The 19,924-nt window shown below is 52.6% G+C and overlaps 1 protein-coding gene across 2 annotated transcripts in view; it reads right to left on the reverse strand.

Moving 5' to 3' along the window:
- Nucleotides 1–19,924, reverse strand: part of MYO5B (myosin VB) — a 196,325-nt gene that overhangs the window by 115,974 nt on the left and 60,427 nt on the right. For both annotated transcript variants that reach the window (XM_070421140.1, XM_070421141.1), the window contains exon 2: nucleotides 2,045–2,155. In XM_070421140.1, the coding sequence (XP_070277241.1) occupies nucleotides 2,045–2,155 (111 nt within the window). The remainder of the gene's footprint in view (nucleotides 1–2,044; nucleotides 2,156–19,924) is intronic.

Below are 19,924 nucleotides of genomic sequence, written 5' to 3' on the forward strand. Positions count from 1 at the left end.
GCAGGGCAGGACTCGCTCGCAGCTGGGGAGGCACACATGGCTCGGTTTTGGCCACGCGGATCATGCCTCACTGCCTCCATACAACTCTTTCAGAACACCCACCCCCTTAAAAGATCAACTGAAATGAAATCTGTTGGCGAGGATAAACCATTCGAGTGGGTGAACTAATTTCACTTTTGTCTCGGGCGGGGCGTGGGGTGGGAAGTGTTCAACGTGGTAAACACGGTTCCATCTGCCGGGAATTTTGTTTCTCGCTTCCAAACGAAGGGGAGGCTGGCAGAGCCGCCTGCTGGGAAGGGAAGGGAGTGTGCACACCTCGGAGTCAACATCTCCCACAAACTCCCTGGTCCAGCTTCACCGAGGCACGCGCTCAGGTGGGCACAAACCCAGTGAGTGGGGGAAGGATGGTCACGCGTCCCACTAACCAACGAGTTAACCACCAACCACAGCAGATGCCATGTCAGCAAAGCCCAAGACACGGGCCGTTTCTCAAGGGGGCTCATTAACGAACTAGAAAGACAAGACCAAAATGCTTGAAAGAAGGAAAAACAGTGAGAGGGAATGGTCAAGGGCTAAGGACGGGCACAATTTAGTGCTCCTGCAGCTCAGACGGAGGCAAATGCCCCTCCCGCCGTCCTCCAAGCAATGCCTGCTCCGCAGCCCCTCACACTCAATCCCCATTCCGCCACCTCACTCAAAACCTGCTTCCTCCCAGGCTCCCCCACTGCAGATCTTGCACGGTGACCTCTGCCTGCACCCTCCCCACCACTGGCCCCTTCTCACTGGTCCCACCAGGGGCACTGGCCCTTCCTTCCCTTCAACACCCCTAAGGGACACAGGGAGGCCTCGGGGCTTTGGCACACACACCTGCCCGGGCCCACGGCACCTGAATCGTCAATGGCTGGCTCCCCCCCCCCCCCCCACTCCTCCCTCAACATCCCCACTCGGCAGGCTCGCTCCTTTAGGTTCCCTCCCACACCTTGCCCACCTGCCTCTGTGACTCCTGCCACTTTGCCACACCGTGTTCATGCTCACTGTGGCCTCCGGCACTGAGCTGCTCCCCGGAAAGGCAGGCCCACAACCACTCCCTTATGCACCCCCGAACCCAGCACAGAGCGAGCTTTCAAATAGTTGTGAAACGCACACATCACAGAGGCTCATGGAAAGAGAAACTGAAGCAGACGCAGGAGAACAGGACTTCACGGTTACTGCCTGTCTTCCTTTCCAGCGAAGCCACCCGAAAGCCAACTCATGAGAAAGAAATCTCACTGCACAGCTAACACATGTCGAGTGCCCAGGCTCCAGGCTCCACCCCGGGTCACACTGTAACTCATCTCATCCTCAGAGTGCCCGAGGCAAACTATCCCAGACGAAGTAACAGGCACAGAAAGTGCTGATCTACACCAGGCACAGAGCTAAGGAGGCCGCGCAGGGATCCCAACGCAGGGATCCCAACCCAGGCAGGGGCGTCCAGGCTGGTGCTCCCACCACGGCACCATACATGTCTCCGTGCAGCAGCTACCCCAGCCGTGGGCAAACTACGGCCCGTGGGCCGGATCCGGCCCGTTTGAAATGAATAAAACTTAAAAAAAAAAAGACCGTACCCTTTTATGTAATGATGTTTACTTTGAATTGATATTAGTTCACACAAACACTCCATCCATGCTTTTGTTCCGGCCCTCCGGTCCAGTTTAAGAACCCATTGTGGCCCTCAAGTCAAAAAGTTTGCCCACCCCTGAGCTACCCCGTCACCTCCCGGGGTTGCCTCCCCACGGAGGACACCCCTAATCCCCCCACTCCACTGAGAAGAGTCTGGCCTCAGGTACCAGGGACCTCCCAGCTGCTGACACCCAGGGGCACGTATGTTATGTGACATCCACGGAGCAGTTTCACGGTTTGGCACTGCCACGCACATCACCATCAACAGCGACAGGAAAGATGCCCGGCGTTCAGAAGCCCCTCCTGCAGGAGAAACCCAAGCCCACAGGTACCGCCCAGTCCTGCTCAGCGGACCGGGCAGGCCCGCCCCTCGACCCGCACTTACAGTGTCATCTTCCAGTCTGAGCTGGAGGCTCCTGTCCCCCTCCTTGTAGTCCCTGGTTAACTCGGCCGGGCGCCACACGTCCTCGGGGTCAGGGATCCAGACCCTGGTGTTCTGAAAGATTCAAACAGAAGGAACTTAGACACACAAGGAAGCTTCCAGGTTTCTAATCGCGCGCCGCTGTCTAAGGGGCCTCAGGAGAACCGAAGCCGCAGACACATTTCCTCCCTCTCCTTCCAGGACCCACGGAGACCCAGCGCCATGGTAACAGTGAAACACTCACAGGGAGCAGAGGGCAACCTCTAGGTCTAAGAGGATTTCACACATCAGTGACAGGAAAATTCCACCAGGGAGACTGCAAGCCTGCCTTTGGCTTTGATTTTATCCAGAGGTTTACGCCATCATCTCCAAAGGCCGTACAAACAGCAGTGTACCGCAAACAACAAAACAACATGTGTAAACCCAACAAGCCGGCCCAGCAAATCTCCAATCTTCCAGATTCTTGGGAATCTCTGCTCTGATACTCAGAGGAATCAGTAGGGAGAGAATGGGCATCGTTGGACACCTGGTGTATACATAAAACATATTGTGATAAGCACCCTGTAATCCAATACAAACATGGAGCTCTATCCTCTGACCTTAAGGCACATGTAACCTAGTTGGGCAGGTAATTCGCATAAAAATGTACCCTGAGGGGGGATGTGTCTGTTTCCTCAAGAGAGAGCAGTAGCTCCTCAGTGGGGGAGGGCAAGACGAGAGAGGGGGGGCAACAACAGTTAATGGCGACTTGGAAAGAGAGGAAGAAGACGGCCAAGTTCTCCTATAAGTTTTTAAAGGGTGGTGTATAACAGATCTGACTGAGCAAGCTTTAGACTCAACCCAGTGGGCATCTAACATGTGCCCCCTCTGAGCCAGCTGCTGCCTCGTCGCCTCCGTCTCCACCAGAGACACACGTGGCTGCGTGCTGAGATGACAGCAGCACGTTGTTACTCGAGAATAAAGGAAACCCCGTGTTGTGAGTGCCCATGGGTGACGCCTGCAGACAGGTCCCCTCAGCTTCCTGCCTCCCACCTTCATCCTACTTCATGGACTCTCAGCTGAACGTGTCTACGAATTCCTCAGCAGAGCTGTTTACCCCAACGTCACGCAGGCCACACTTGATGAGCAATTTACAGGACTTCCAAGGGCAATTCTAACCATAATCAAATTTTGCTTTACGTGCTGCCTTTGCAAACAACCCCCACCGCCTCTTTCCTCCTCCTCCACCCCCCACCCCACAAAGATGCATGGCCTCTGGAGCCCAGCACCAGGGGGAACATGATCAGTGCAAGGTACGCAGCCGAGAGAACCGATTGAGAGAGGGAGGGACGGCATCACGGAGTCAGCGAGACTGGGGGAGGCAAGGCGTGATCTGCACGGGGGAGATGGAAAGAACTTGGAGGGAAGGGGTTCCCTCGGGGTCATGAACATGTTTTTAACTAGATAAAGGGGGTGGGTACACAATACTCTTTTAAAGGCCAATGAACTGTTCACTTTAAATAGTCAACTTTGTGTTATTCGAATTTCACCTATTTTTAATTTTTTTTTTGTTTTGGCTGCAGACGAAGCACACGCTCCCTGTACACTGTCTGCGGGCAAGGACTCTCCCTGCCAGTCGCTGGGAAGGCGATGAGATAAAATGTATGCTTCCAACAGAAAGCCATCCTTCCTGAGAGCCAAGCAGACACGCTCTAGAACCAAGGTTCTTTGTTGCCTCTTCACGTTCTCATCTTTGAGGAATTCCTCCGAACAAATCTGACGTCTCGCAGCTTTCCTGGCAGCGGCAGGCTGTAGGAAGACAAGCTCGCGCACAGCACTCATTCCAGTGCCATCTGTCCCCACGGGACCTCGCATGGCCTTAAGGGATGGGCATGTTTGCTTTCATCATATCGAAGCAGAGTGACAAGTCAGCTCAGCTCACTTCTTCCCTCTCTGCAGGGCCCACAAGGGCAGCTCTCGGATCCACGGCTGCAGGGACTGGCCACCTGTGGCCACAGTGCTCCACCTTGGAGGCACGTCACATCCCCGGGAGCTGTGCCAGCTTCCCATGCCAGGCAACCCCTCAGGCCCACGGCATCCATCCCCAGGTGGGAATCAGGCAGTGTTTTCAAGCTCCCCCGATGCATTCAATGTGTGAGCAAGTTTGAGAACCATGGACCATGTGGTTTGATTGGGTAACTGTGGCTCCCAGGGCACCACGGGCCCTAGAGGCTCCTCCCACCAGCCGGTGGTGGACCTTGAAGTCCAGCCCTGGAGACTTTCTCCCGAGCTAACGCACTGGCTTCAGAAAGCCCAGCTGAGATGAGAATTCGATGTCGAGGAGGGGAGAGCACTTCACCGTGCACGCTAATCACCACGCAGCGGGCGGTGATGGAGCGCGTGGGCTCAGGGCCAAGCAGCCGGGTGGGAATTCCACCCCCACCAACACGTGGGCAGGTTGCTGAACGGGTCTGAGCCTCGGTTTCCTCAGCTGTGCCATCCGGTGAAAGTCAGACACTCACGAGGCTCTGAGAATGAGATGAGATCCCACGCCTCAGAGCATGTGATGCAGCGCGAGCAAGAGTGACAGAGATGAGGGTCCTGTTCCTATTCCGTCTGGAAGGCAGGATCCGGACGGGATCTTGCACAGGATGGAGGGATGGGAATGGGAAAGTGACCAGCCTCAGGTGTCCCACGCACGGGGCCCCTCTGGACATCCCACAAGTGATAGGGCACAGGTGGCCACGCCTTGCCTCTGACCAGTTCCTGGATGTAGCCTTCCACTCTACCCTGCGAGAAGCGGTTCTCAGTGCGGACTGGCATCTAAGAGTTACCTGCACATCTGAAAAACAGACCAGCAGCCCCGTGTTCCACGCTTGAATAATGAAGATGAAAACTTTGGGAGTAGGGCCCAGCACTGTGGTTTTTGTTTTGTCTTATTTTAAGCGTCGCAAGTGAAGGGTGTGCCGTCCACGTCGAAACCACTCTTCCAGAGTGAGCCTCAGAGCCAAAGGGAAGAGAACCCTGGGCACCTGCTTCCTGGAATGACGGATGCCCCCTCCGTAACCTTACACTAATGTGAGTAATTTCAGGCACTTTAATCACTTCATGTTACTTTTAACATGAATGTAAGGTAAGCAGGGTTATGGCTAATATTTCAGAGGAAAAAACCGTGGGTACAAAGTACTAATTTGCCCAAGTTCACAGTGATGAGTGAGTTTGGAGCAGGAGCAATATTTCTCCGTCTCCCCCTCATGGAGAAATACTGACTTTCTTATAGCAGCCCAGGGCCACCACGTATACATTTCACAGAGTACAGTGTCTTGTAATTACACATGAGCAGGCAGTGCCAGTGCCCGCTTAGAATGACACTCCGAGGAAAGCCACCAGGCGGCTCCAGCGTTAATGACTGGGCAGATGGAAGTTTGGGTTGCCACGTCCCTTGCCTTGAGGCACGGCGGTCGGGGCAGAGTCCCCTGGGAATGGACGAGAGGGGACCCCGCAGCTAATCCAGCTGCTGAGTGGGTAACTGCCTGTCCGTTCCCACTGTGTTTAGGGGACAAAGACAGGCCCACGTTGTTCATGGCTGTGCCCTCACACGGACATGAGGCCAGGGTTTCTCGGGCACTCACCTCTCTGCTCTGTAATTAAAATCCGGGCTCTGAGCGGGTGGGGGAAAGGGAAGTCTTTTTGATAAAACAGAGGAAACAGTTGATAGCATTTGCTCAGGACATGAGTTTTGTTCTAGAACTCAGTGGGAAAGGTGCAAGACCTTGTTGATCAGCTCCCATCGCTCACGGAGCACAGAAGCCACCACATGTCTCCATACGGGACCAGACTGAGGTCCATCCCAGAGGTTCGGGAGACCTGGAAGGCTCCCTCCAGGGGCTCAGACACAGATGATCCCCACAGAACCTGTGCACACAGCCTCCCGGAGCGCAGGCCCTCCTCCCTCCTCCCTCCCGTCTGCTGGGGAGTTAGTCCATCCTCCTCCCGCAGCGGCAGGTCCAGCTTCCTGGTTTCCCTGTTTACTCATCCATTAAAGGCTTCCTGGACCATAATACCTCCCCTTTCCCCTGAATGCCAGAGGAATTAGATGTCACACTACATTAGAGATGCGTAAGTACACTGTTTATCCAGAACTAAGTCACTGAAAATCCAGGAGTAATTTCTGGGCTGCTCAGGTGGGTTCCTGAGACCCAACCCGATCTCTTCAGAACTTGTTCCTGACTCTACTCCAGGCGAAGAGGAGCTGAAACTTAATGTGGAGACGGGGAGCAAAACCACGCAGCATCCTTAGGCCAAGGAGGATGCAAAAAAAGCAGAGAAGCAAGCTTCGCTCTGTAACATATGAAATGCACGGCTAAATGGCGACGTTGTACTAAAACCCAATGCTTCCTTTTACTTAAATGAAACAAGAGTCAAACATGCCGAAGGCAGGGCCATCTCCGTATCTCCGGCACGGGCCAGCCCACACAATCGTATCTTTGATATTTGCTACCTTATATACCAGACGCTGAGCTAAATGTGTTATGTACATCATTATATGCCCCTGTCTTCAAGGGTGTCAGACACATCATGTAATTCATCTACCGGAAAGGGCATAACTGCTTGGCCAGCACGGAAATCCACAGCACGTGACGGGACCTAACCTCGTCCTGGTCATCAGGACAGGCGTTGCTGCAAAAGCAAGATTCCAGCTGAGCCTGGATGGACAAGGAGGAGGTGGACACAGCAGGGAGAAGAATGTCCTAGGCTGAGAGGGTATCAGTGGGACAAGCCCAGGGCGGGAAGGCGTAGGGCTCGCAGAAGAGCTGAAAGCGGCCAGTGTGGGTGGGACAGAGGCGGAGCAAAGGGCTCGGACCGACACAGGGGAGACCTGCAGGGGGTCCCCGGAGCCATGTGGCAGGTGTTTCATGTGACTTCATGGCTGATGGGAATGTCTGCACAGGCTTTAACCACGAGGAGAGACATGGTCCAAACCACACAGTTAAGGGATCGGTACTTTCAGATTTAATGGGTGAAGGACAGAAGCCTGTCTCTGGGTTCAGCTAACTCTTCCAATGGGCGTGCTCCGGGCCTCCACCTCTGTTCTCCTGTGCACACCCCCCACCCAAAACAGCCTGTCCCTGTAGTTCTGTCCCTAGTGTTCCTCTGACTGCACCACTAGGTACTTCATCATTCCACACAGCTAAGCGCCACTCCCACGATACATCGTAGTGACACGCTTCCACAGGCCGATCCTCTTCACCCGCGTCTCATTTTATTTCATCCCCAACCAGGTCTTCCTGCTTTTTCCCACGGTACTTTGTCCCCTGGGCTTATTTGGAGTTTCATAGAGTTAAGCGGAAACATTGACCATGAAGAATGAATGTCGGGTCTGGGTACACTGGCAAACAGGCCCAGGAATAGCGTCTAAGGTTCTGGAGCCTCAGGGAAAAGGGGAAAAAAGGCTCCACAAGCAACACGCACGCTGAGCAGCAGCCACGAACCTGACTGTGACTTTAGAGCTAAGACGTTCAGTGAGCGTCTCCTGCAAAAACCATCGCTCACCAAAGCCCTTAAAGCTCTGCCTCTGGGCTCCTCCTGGTGCTGAGGATGACTGGGCAGCCATCATCAATAACGCAGCCTGCCGGTGTGGAACGGAATCATTATCTGGAGAGCTCTACCCAGTGTTAATATCAAGCAAATGTGCTGTCGGGGAGCCATAGATTTTCTCGGACGATCATGGCTAACGCATCTCCTCCACGCCAGGTGATCATGTGTTAGCGACCAATTCAGATGTAGGTTTACGCTGAGGTGTCGCTTCAGGTCCTGTTGGAAAGTGGTGCTGTGGTTTGAAAGAACTGCCGACCGACCCTCTAGGTTACTAACCAGGAAAGACTTGGAGGGTTTTAGAAAAGAGGGAAGGACATGAGGCTGGTGTCACCTGGGCCCTTTAAGGCTCTTTTCTGGAGGATGTGGTGGGAAGGGGAAGGATTCCGCTCAAGGAGACAAGCTAAAATGAGAGGATGCGGGTTCATCTTCTCAGCCTAGAACTTCCCTCCCCCCAGCAGTTACCGTGACGACCCCTGGAAAAGGGGGTACAGAATGAGTGGGGGTCCCCTGCACCTCCTGTTGAACTTGTTCACGGCAGGCCCTTGCCGGAGCTCATTTTGGATGTGGAGATGGGGGCCTCTGCTTGCTGCCTCCCCCACTCACCTGAGCAGCATCAGCACCCGGTGAGCGAGCCGCTCTGAAAGGCTTCAGGCTCTCCCTGCTACTGTTAACACAGGGACCCAGGAGGGGAGGTGGCAAAGGAGGGCTCAGTCTTCCTTACCCAGTAAAGCACAGCACGTTCTAGGAAAGATAAAACACTTTTTAAAATATATATATGTTATTGATTTCGGAGAGGAAGGGAAAGGGAGAGTTAGAAACATCAATGATGAGAGAGAATCATTGATTGGCTGCCTCCTGCACGTCCTCTCCTGGGGATCGAGCCTGAAATCCAGACATGTGCCCTTGACCGGAATCAAACCCAGGACCCTTCAGTCCGCAGACCAACACTCTATCCTCTGAGCCAAACTACCTAGGGCTATAAAACACTTTTAAACTGGAAACAGTTTAAGTACAGAGGAACTAAAAACTCGGAGGCAACTTGAGTAAGACCCATTCTCCAAAAAATTCTCACTTTCATACAACTGGCTGACATGCTAGATCACCAATAAGCTCTTGGCAAACGCCTTAGTGGATTAATGGTGGGTATGGAAATAGATGTCATTCCAGGTCTTACACAGGCAAGGTGTTCAACCACTCAGATTCCCGGACAAAGCCTGAGTAACACTGCACCCTTTCCAGAACCACAGGTGCTAAAATAGGGATGCGCCCAGGTTCACAGCTCTGTCCTTCCCCGGGCCTGTGCTGAGGCCCAGCGAGGCGTGGATGGGAGCCTGGGGAGACTTCCCACAGCAGCAGCTGCAACACCTCCAGAAAAGGTGGGTGGTCCAGGCAGGACACACCTTAAAGTAAAAACGTACGAAAGGAAGAAAAGCTATCACCCCGCTTTGGTACACAGACAGAGTCACATTCACGCTTTCCAAGATGACAAAGAACCTGGACCTCGGACGGTCCAGCAGGGGCGACTGCGTCTTGGTGTGCCAGGTGTGCTGGTCTGGTAAGCAGGTTACAGGGGGCACGACCTCCCTTGGCGCCTAAATCACAGAACGGCCATGAATTTCTAAGCATTCACATTCTCCAGGCCTTGGCTTCCCCAGTGAATAGGCTGAACTAGTGAAGCTCTGAACGCTACGTCTGCATTTACCACTCAATCACCTCTACCCTTTAGCAGGTGAGGGAAACAGTACCCAGAGTGCACTGCTCTCCAGAGTTAAAAAGTGGCCCAGCCGGTGTGGCTCAGTGGTTGAGCGTTGACCTGTGAACCAGGAGGTCGCGGTGCGATTCCTGGTCAGGGCAAATGGCCAGGTTTCGGGCTCGATCCCCAGTAGGGGGGTGCAGGAGGCAGCAGACCAATGATTATCTCTCATCATTGATGTTTCTCTCTCTCCCTCTCCTTTCCTCCCCGAAATCAATAAACATACACTTTTCTTAAAAAGTGCCCTGAGAACCAGTAGGGAATGGGTGAAAGGACAAAGTTCCCTGGTAATACTTAGATGTTTAAAACAGACCACTTATGGGTCTCCCCGCTCCTGCTGTACCCACCATCTGCTTGTGTTTAACGTGGCCCCTTCGTATTTTGGTATGAAGCCTGTTTTTACTGCTGACAGAAGGATGAAGAACAGAATCACGTTACGACAGCTTCCCACCTCTCACAGCTGAGATGTTAATCAACAACATGCCTGCAAATTTCTCCCTGCCGAGTGCTGACACCCCACCCCCACACTCAAGGGCTTCACAGGAGCTGGTGCTGTCCAGCCTCCTGTCTGCTAGCCCACAGCTGGACGAGGCACACGGCCCTGCTCCCCTGTGTCCCCACTAGAAGCCCTGGAGGTCTCCTAGGCACCACCAGGCCCTGTCAATTCTGTAGCGACTCCCTCCCATCCTCTCCACGGGCCCCAGCAAACACTGCTCTCAGCCCCGTGGAACTGATGCCACGAAGGAGGGTCACGCCGATCGCCCAGGCAAACGTGGCTACCCTCCATCTGCGCTTTTCTAACCAGAGACCATCAGAGAAAGAATGAAGGCTGAATGGCCCTGAACACTGGCCTGTGGCCTGTGAGGGCTGAGGAAGAGGCCACAGTCCAGCTCAGGCTCCTCCAGGTCCCAGGGATCCAGTCCAAAGTCTGGAGAGCATTGCACGCTGATGACAGTCAGCACAGTTTAGGGAGGTGACCACAGGAGACCACGCACGGTTGTGTGTTCAGGGAGGACGGGCTGAGCAAACGTTAGGAACGGGAGTTGGTGGTCTGCAGGCTAGTCCCAGTCGGGTCACTAATGCTGCGGGACCGGACAAGCCCCGTGCTCACGAGGAAGGCCCGCTCCCTTCCTCAGTTTCCTCTCTTGTAGGAGTGGCCTGTCCTACCTCACGAGGGCACCAGAGGAGAAGCATTCCAATCAGACATGCTACCCCTCCCAGGGGCAGAAGACGACACTGTGGTAGGAAGTCTTCTAAGACATGGTTTGCCCTAGGGGAGCTAGCAGCAGAGGTAAGCGAAGCATGAAGAAGCAAACGGGAATTAAACATCAATTAAAGGTAAGTAACGGATGGAGATGGGCGCAGAATTAAATCCAGTGAGTGGCACCAGCCCTCAGCGACGCCCAATGGGAGTGCTCTCGGCTGGAAGTCCAGGAGGAGTCCGCAAAGAGGACTTGACCCGCGTGACCAGAAGCACGTGCAGGACAAGGGCTAATACTCCAGGCGGGAAAGGGCGAGGCCACCTGGGCTGAAGCCAGGGACTTTGGGCAGGTGTGCTGGGCTAAGTTCAAAAGGCAGGTCGACGTCCCATCACAGCCGAGGACTTAATTCCTCACCAAGGGATTCTCACCTGGTCCTTTACCCAGAAGAAGCCAGAGAAAGCGTATGAGCAGCCGGGTGGTGAGTACAAAGTGTGTTTATAGCTTCCGAGCTTCACACAAATGCTTTGTCACCACTGCTATTCTCGGCACCTACCCCTGCAGCCCAGCGCCGTGTACAGCAAGCATGTCAAACTCAAAGGCTAACACGGGCCAAATAAACAAGGCATGCGGCCCGAGGGCTGTGAGTTTGACATGCTTGGTGTAAAGGGTACCCAGATGGTAGAATAAACACATTAAAAGACAAGATAGACCAGTGGATAATTTATATCAATTTAATCACTGAACAGGACTCTGCACCAGATGGAGCAGGCAAGGTAAGAAAAGCCCAGAACCTCTAACAGTGGTTCTCAACCTATGGGTCGCGACCCCTGAAAATACATCCTGCATATCAGATATTTATATTACGATTCATAACAGTAGCAAAATTACAGTTATGAAGTAGCAACAAAAATAATTTTATGGTTGGGGGTCACCACAACATGAGGAACTGTATTAAAGGGTCGCGGCATTAGGAAGGTTGAGAACCACTAGAACATAAGCAACTGAACTCAAACCAACCTGAGTTTAGAATGCAGACTTTCTCTACATGAATGTACCCTTAGAAGCCGGGGTTCTAAAACAACTTTCTTTTTTTTTTTTAACTTTTTTTTAAAATATTTTTTTATTGATCTCAGACAAGAAAGGCAAGGGAGAGGGAGATAGAACCATCAATGATGAGAGAGAATCATTGATTGGCTGCCTCCTGCACGATTGGGGATGGAGCCCACAGCCTGAGCATATGCTCTGACCAGGAATCGAACCGTGACCTCCTGTTTCATAGGTCAATGCTCAACCACTGAGCCACCACCGCCGAGCTAACACAACTTTCTTGACCACATTCTTGGTCCTCCTCCTTCCCTGGCCACGTCACTGCTTAGATCACTGCCTGTACCCCAGGACTAAGGTACAGAAGGGAGGGAGTCTCTGGATTCCGTGGGTCTTGGAGACGTCACAGAAAGAGACAGGCTGGTATCTCAGGTGCAGGCCAAGGCACGGAAGAATCCCAGTGTCCAGCATCTACTGGAGAGTGACGAGTGGGAGTGGGCAAGGCTGAGCCGGGGAGCAGAAGCACCAATTCCATGGCCTGAATCGGGCTATCGTGTCCCCCCTTCACAGGTTAAAGGAAGGGACTGGCTTTCTGAGCATCACTGTGAGTCGGCCATCACACCAGGTGTTCTCTGTTCAGTCTCACCTAATGCTCACAACTCCCCCGTGGAGCCCTGCCCCCCTTGTTTCTATCGATGCTGGGGCTGCAGCCCATAGCAGGCAGGTCTCTCTGCCCAGGGCCATGCAGCCAGGGCAGAGCAAGCCCGGGTTCCAGCAGGCTCGAGGTCCTTCCCTCTCCACCCACGCCACACTGCACTCCCGAAGAAAGACCAGGAGCTCTAGGCTTCTCGATTCCAGGAAACAGACACCAAAAGGTGGGAGGGAGCACAGGACAGGAAGCCCAAGTCCCCCATAAACAAGCTGTGATGGGTGGAAGAGAACAGCTTTCTGTCCCTCACGTGAGCTTGGAGCCAGAAACCTGGGCCAATGCCTTCCGGCTCCGGCTCTCCTTCCTGCCACCACAGCCCCATTTCCAAAGACAAATATCAGTGGCAATCTGAAGCCCCACCAGTAAACGTGCCTCGGGCCAGGGCGTGCCAGGCTGCCCAGTGACCAGAAGGCCGGACTTTGTTTCAGCGAGTCCTACCTCAAACTGCAATCCGCATCTAAGAATGCCTCAAGGATAACCCTGTTAACCTCCCCACATCTCCTGCGTGAGCTCATTGCTTGAAAAATCGTCTCCAATGAAGCCACAGCTGTGGGAGCAAGAAGGTGGAACTGGCAGGGTGTTTTCCTTCTTTAATTGCAAACGATGGATGTGCCAACGAGCAGCCTGGAGCCAGAGGCAGAGCCCGTCCCTGCGAAGGGAGAAGGCAGAGGCTGGGGGTGAAGTCCAGACCCGTCAGGCTGTGGGAACCGAGTGGAAAGTGAGCCCATTGTAAGCTCACACACTTGAGGCGGCAGCATGGCCCCACCCCACCCTGTTCCCTCCCAACACCCTCAGGGTGAGGCACTAGGTCAGTGATGGCGAACCTTTTGAGCTCAACGTGTCAGCATTTTGAAAAACCCTAACTTAACTCTGGTGCCGTGTCACATATAGAACTTTTTTGATCTTTGCAACCATAGTAAAACAAAGATTCATATTTTTGATATTTATTTTATATATTTAAATGCCATTTAACAAAGAAAAATCAACCAAAAAAATGAGTTCGAGTGTCACCTCTGACACGCGTGTCATAGGTTTGCCATCACTGCACTAAGTGATGGAGGGTTAGGACTTGCCTCCATGGGATGGAGCCAGAAAGAAGAACGCTCTCCATGCCCATTGCTCCAAAGTGGACATTTGTATATGATGTGGGGGGAGCCAGTGGTGACGTGCCCCCCAGAGTCGTGGTTCGACAAGAGGCCAGCAGACCTCCACGTGCCACGCATTCGACGTCAGGATAAGGCAGTGGGAAGAGGGGCAAACGGAAAAATTGCTACGTCATCAAAATCCCCATGGAATCGTGCTGAACAATAAACCTATGGAGCATGTGCTATGTACAAAGCCCCGTGCAAATCATTAGGAGGAGTCGGGTTCCCACGTGAGGAGCACGTCACAACAGGCGGGCGGGGGGGGGGGGGGAACGGGGAACCCCCATCCAATGTCCTGAGGTGTCCCTGCGGCAGGGAGGAGAGTGTCTGAGGAACCTTGGGTCACCTGAGTCACTAGCCTGCCCATCCCACTCTGTCCAAGGAAAGAGCATTTCAAAGTGGGTGTTTCTTTAAAATCCTGAATTTGATCATGAACCCTAAAAATGACCAGGAAGTGGGAGCTAAGAAAAATATTTTCATGCGTCTGGTAGCAGCTAGACCTGGGAGAAAGTTATGAGTCACCTGAGACTCGAACATGCCTTCCAAGAAAGCATCTGCTCTGTGTTCTCCAGGCTCGACCAGCAGGCCCTCCCTCCTGCTCCACCCTCCACGGGACCACAAAGCCTGCATTCAGGTCAGCCTCTGCAGTGGCACCCTCCAGGGGCCAGCAGCCCTCAGGATGAATCATCCTAACTCACCAGGGATTGGCGGGCGGCTCTTCCCAGAGCCTCAGGGACGCCCCCTGCCCCCGCCCATCCTCCCAAATGTGATGATCCTCAACTCGTAGGAAAACCAACACCTGCTACTTTTAAATAACTCGCTAACAGCCAACAAAAGCTAACCCGTGGCTCAGGACGCTGCCAGCTGATTCACATCCGCCACACACAGGTGACTGGTCCCCCAGCTCCTGCAGAGGAGGCGGAGGACAGACATCCTCCTGGGGAAGGTGTAAACACGCTCTCCGGGCTGGCTCAGGAGCTTTGTTTGTCAGCCTACAAATCAGGTGCTGGGCGTAATGACTCACATGAAAAAAAGTATTTCTGGGCAAATTTTTCAGTGCAAGTAACACTGATTATTCTGATGTAAACATGTAACCTTCTTCCCCTCCCCTCTGGTTCGTAAGCTTTGTTAGGAAATAAAACTGAAACCTGGAAAGTCACAACTTCCCACACAGAAGCACACAGGGGGGAAGCGAGAGGGTTCGAAGCTGGTCGAGGGACCCTTTGTGCCCCATTAACCATTACGTCACATTTCCCAAATTCTTGGTTAAGACAGCTTGAAATTTTACCAAAAAGTGATTCGTTTGGTTTAACAATATTCTTTTCTAAAAAATGCAAATATACCTCTAATAGAAACATGGTAAATTAGTGATTCACACCCCCTTCTAACAAATCAGTTCAGTGCCATTTAGAGAAAAAAGAGTTGAGAGCAGCTGGGCGGGAGGGAGGTACCCCCCTAGTGGTACCACCCCGATCCCCAGGACCATCAGGGGTCTCTGACTCGCTCATCCTCAGGCATATCACCCCAGTCCACTCTGAGGGAGACGGACAAGTAAAAGTCAGTTACAAAATAGGACTCTGTCGTTTCCCTGAATAACTTCCATGGAGGTGTCAGGTCAAACAGACCTGGAGCCAGGCTGCCTGCCACTGAGGAGCTGTGACTGGGCCAGCTACTAACCTCCCTGGCCCCAGCTTATCATCCGATCCCCCGGAGGGCAGGCGGGGGATTCCAGGACAGAAGATGCGGAGTTTTTAGAACAGCACCCGGCACCTGTTAGCTGGCACTTAGCAACGCAGGTCACCCACTTGAGCTCAATTTTCTCACCTGTAAACAGGGGACAGAAACCAGAAGATGTGTGCTCCTTTGGCCCTTAATCCAGGAGGAATCAGGTGTCGATTCCAACACAATGGGGTTTATCCTCTCTTAGCTTTCTCTTTCCAGGTTGTGCTCTTTTTTCTTTCTTGCTTGTTGTGTGTGTAGAATTTTATGGTTTTAATAACACAAATGCAATGTGCACACAAGCTGTCTCCTCATTTTCTTTGCTGCGCAGCCTGGCGTTGGGACTGGTGACTGGGGGCAGCTGGGCTGCCCTCTCCGCAGTGTGTGGTTCGGGGAGACACTGTGGGCAACCTCGGCACGTCAGCAGCACTTCAGGCTCCGGGACCTTCGAACGCCATGGGCAGCGTGTGCTTTGTTTTCCTGTTGCTCCATAACCCGTGTTGGCCGTCAAGATCCGGCCTGGAATCCTGCTGGCCTTATCCCGGAGGAATCCCGTGTGGAATCCGACAGAGTGGGGGTTTGTCTGCTCTTAGCTTTCTCCTTCTGGGTTATAGTCATTTTCTTAAAACTCTGCTTCAACCCCTTTTAGTTGTTCTGCCCCTCACTGTGGATTGGAAGATAGAACAGCACGTTCACAGGGAACGTAAGCTCCATCATCGGAGGGTGCAGCGGACCCAGGAAAGGAACAGCCACTCAACGTTCAATCCCTTCTCCCGGCGCCTCAGCAGAAAGATGGTTTGGGCTTAAATACCCTCAGAGCCGGGGAACTCCTCACTCCCACAGCAGCTCTGTGCCCGCTGGAGACTCCCTGGTCCTTATGCTCCTACCCTCTGCGAACATGTGGCCACATCTGTGCTGCCACAGACGCCTGATGCTTGTTGCCATGGTTATGGCCGCAGGCAGGTTACAGTTTGGAGGACTTTAAAACGTTACCGAGTTTGAACCTCACAACTTCTCTGAGACGTAAGTAGGGCAGGTATTATTCCATCTCTAGCAAAATAACAGGGTGGGGGGAGGGCTCGGCAAGTTCAGGTGACGCTGCCCACTTTTCCTTTGAAACTGCAGAGTCCGGACCCACGTCTTCTAACGCCAGGACGGGGCTGTCGGTCCTTTTCTGCCCGCCTGGCAGCTAGAGCCGTGAGGTGCCCACGTTACCCCCTGCCCGTAAAGAACAGCACCAGCAGCTCTCCCGGCCCCTCCTGCTGTTCCATCTCCATGAGTCATCATGGGAGGTCAGCGGGAGTTTTGCCAACATACGAACAGCTTAGTATATTACTTTAATTAGGAAACCAAAGGCCTAACAGGAAAGGTATTCAGACAGCATGTTTCCTAGAACTTCACAAAATCCAACCTACAGCAATAATTAGCTGGTGACCAGCTCCGCCTCCACGCCCAGGCTAAACAGAATATTTTAGCCAGTTACGTTCCCAGATGCCAGCAGCCACTCACCTCTCACCACCTCTGGAAATTACACATAACATAGAATTGAGATAACTCCACCGGTGAGAGCTCTGCATTATGTGGTGATGTAATCAGCCACGGAAGCACAAAGATCATCTGACACGTGGAGGGCGTTTATGGCAGAGCTGTTATCGCCCAGGGAAGGGCAATCCTTCACAACAGAGTATAATTTGCCTTGTTTTGCATTTCCGAGCGGCTGTATTTCCTATGTCAGCGTTGACCACAGCAGACACGTGAGGGGTTAGAGAGAGGACACAGTTATCTTATCAGCCCGTCCCCATACACTGCAATGTCCCAGGAAGGCTTTCGCCACCTTGCTGTGGGGATGTGGTCCTTTTTAGTGCCAGAGACTGGGATGCTGCAGGCTGAGCTGACAGGAAGTGCTCCACATCCCAGCGGAGTGGGGAGGAGGAGGGGAACCTGTGGCCGGCCGAGTCTGGCTACCTCATGGTGCAAGGAAAGGGCTGTGGCACCTGCGCTGGGGAAGCTGAGGAAGGCAGCCAGGCAGTGACTGCAAGCCCCTGGGTCTCAGCTCAGAACTCGGGGTCTCCTACCACGGAGCCTCCACAGCTGCTCCTGGGAAAGCCTGCCTGGCAGGGCTCCTTTCCAGGATCTTTGTCAGTGTTTCCTACAGCTAACAGATCACCTTTGACTCTCGGTACACAGGCAGGAGGTGTCCTCTGTCTTCACTAACAACACCACATTAATAAAACATACTTGGAGCCATTCATTCAAATAAATATTGAAGCGCCCGTGTGGCAGGTGCCAGGACAGATGCATGAACGACTCAGGTGCAGTTCCTAGTCTCAGAGGCACCTCTGAGTTGCACCCCAGTGCGTGGCCACCTCTCCTCAGCCCTCTGGGGTCACACCTGACGTGTCATTGTGGGCATCAAACGACCGTGTGAGGCCCTCTGGGATGACAGGGGTGCCCACAGAGATTCTCCTTAAAGAGATGCCGGACACTGGCATAGCGAGTGGGCCTGAACACTCTCCAGCTGTCCTGTGCCCGGGAGACAGCTTCACACCCACGTGCAACAGGCAGTGAGTGTCATGGTGGCTGGGAAGTACACTGATTTATAAAACGTCCTAGGTCTGAGTGTGATCGGATGCCATGAGGGCGTGGAAAGGTGGGTGGGGCAGAAGCCATGGCCTCGCGGTTCATCTGACACAGGAGTGTGACCTCGTCCAGTCCCCACTTCACTTCTCGCTGAGGCTCACTAAACATACTTTTGCTGATCTATGACATATCACTGTCTTTTCTTCTTTTAAAAAAATTATAAAATATTGCAGACTATTTTTTAAGTACAGAGGCATTAGAGCAGACATCCATATCCCCAATGCACATTTTTACATATTTTACACCCTCCTCCTGGTTGCTTTATACATCTTTTAAACAAATTTATAGTTACTGTTGAGGGTTCCTTCCCCATTCCCTCTGCCTCGAAAGATAACCATTATCTTGACAATGGAAGGATTCCCTCATACCATGTGTGTGAGCCATGACCAAATATACATATATATCCCTCAATACACAATATTGTTTGTCCACCTTAGATGAATGTAGCATGTCCCACATAGTCCATACTTCTGTTGTTTCCCACTCGCCACTGATATTCATCCTTGTTGATACATGTAGATCTGGTTCACTCATTCCAGTATTCCACTGTGTGTGTGTGTGTGTGCGTGTGTGCATGTGTGCGTGCGTGTGTGCATGTGTGTGAGTGTGTGCATGTGTGTGAGTGTGTGCGTGTGCATGTGTGTGCGTGTGTGTACGTGAGTGTGTGCATGTGTATGAGTGTGTACGTGTGTGTGCGTGTGTGTGCGCGTGCGTGTTTGTGCGTGCGTGTGTGTGCATGTGTGTGAGCGTGTGTACGTGTGTGAGTGTGTGCGTGCGTGTGTGTCCGTGCGTGTGAGTGCATGTGTGTGTGTGCGTGTGTGAGTGTGTGCATGTGTGTGTGCGTGTGTGTGAGTGTGTGTGTGTGTGTGTGTGCATACACGCGCTTGTGCATTGTTTATCTACTCTCCCATCAACGGGCCTCGACAAGTGTTCACTAACTTACTAATTCATCAGACATTACTCAGATTCTACTGCGTGTGCCATCACTATGAGGGCGCCAAAGACCTACAAAGAAACTATAAAATTCTTACACTCAGGCCAAAGATAAAAAGCTCCCTTGTGGCCATGCCACGGGTAGGGGAGGCCCGCGGACTGTGCCAGCGGTCAGCTGGGTGTTTCTGTCTAGAGCCCAGGAAGGGAGGGAAGGCTTAGCCATGAGCTTAGAGGTCTCGTGCTTCCAGGGGCAGGGGAAGGCCCCAAGAGCCTGCCGAGGGGAACTGACCAGCCCACCCACTGCAACATGCATAATAAAAACAGACTGTTGTTTGATGCCACTACATGTTGGGGTGTTCGCTCGCAGCGACAGATAACCAGAACAGGAGGTCACTCCAGCAAATCCCAAATCAGACTGACCACGAGGGTAGCCCTCCCCAGCAGTCCCGTAGGCGCCCCCCGTGATGGCGCATCTGGCCCTGCTGGTGTGTCTGACGGCTGCACAGCCTAACAGGCATGCTGACAGCTCCCATCAACATTTTGACACATCCTCTCACACTACCCACCCATTGTCTGGCCTCCAAGGACCAGCTCGAATCTATATTTTAGACATTACCAGGTTTTTCTAATTGTCTGGATGATGTATTTGAGAATATTGCCATTTAAAATGTAATCATTCATGTACGTATAATTTATATCCCTCGTCTTCAAATAAAAATAAAAACTAAATACATCCCCCATCTTCCGAAATAGATTGGTAGCAAAGCCATTCATTTTATACTGTCTTTCTCAGTCATTGTCTTGCATCTCTATCTCAGCTCCCCATCTGCAGGATAAAATCCCTTGGAAGAAGGTTGTATATTATACGTCTTTGGTTCTTCCAGCATCTTCAGTGCAGGAGAAGGCTCACGCCAGTGCCTGACAGAGGCTTGTTGGTTGAGCTCTATCGCTCCCAGTCTTGGTAACATCCTTTGGGGGGAAATGTCTCTTTAAAATGTGAGTAATTCCTGGCCAGTCACCGGCAAAGGTATCCTTCCAGAAGGCAAGACACTTTCCTTTTTAACTATCATTTTTTCAAGTTCATCTAAAGCTCAAGTGATGGGAACCCTTCCTGCAAGAATT

Source organism: Myotis yumanensis, unplaced genomic scaffold (genome assembly GCF_028538775.1).
Source record: "Myotis yumanensis isolate MYYU_CA2020_CCGP unplaced genomic scaffold, mMyoYum1.0.hap1 SCAF_7, whole genome shotgun sequence".
Taxonomy (NCBI): Eukaryota; Metazoa; Chordata; class Mammalia; order Chiroptera; family Vespertilionidae; genus Myotis; species Myotis yumanensis.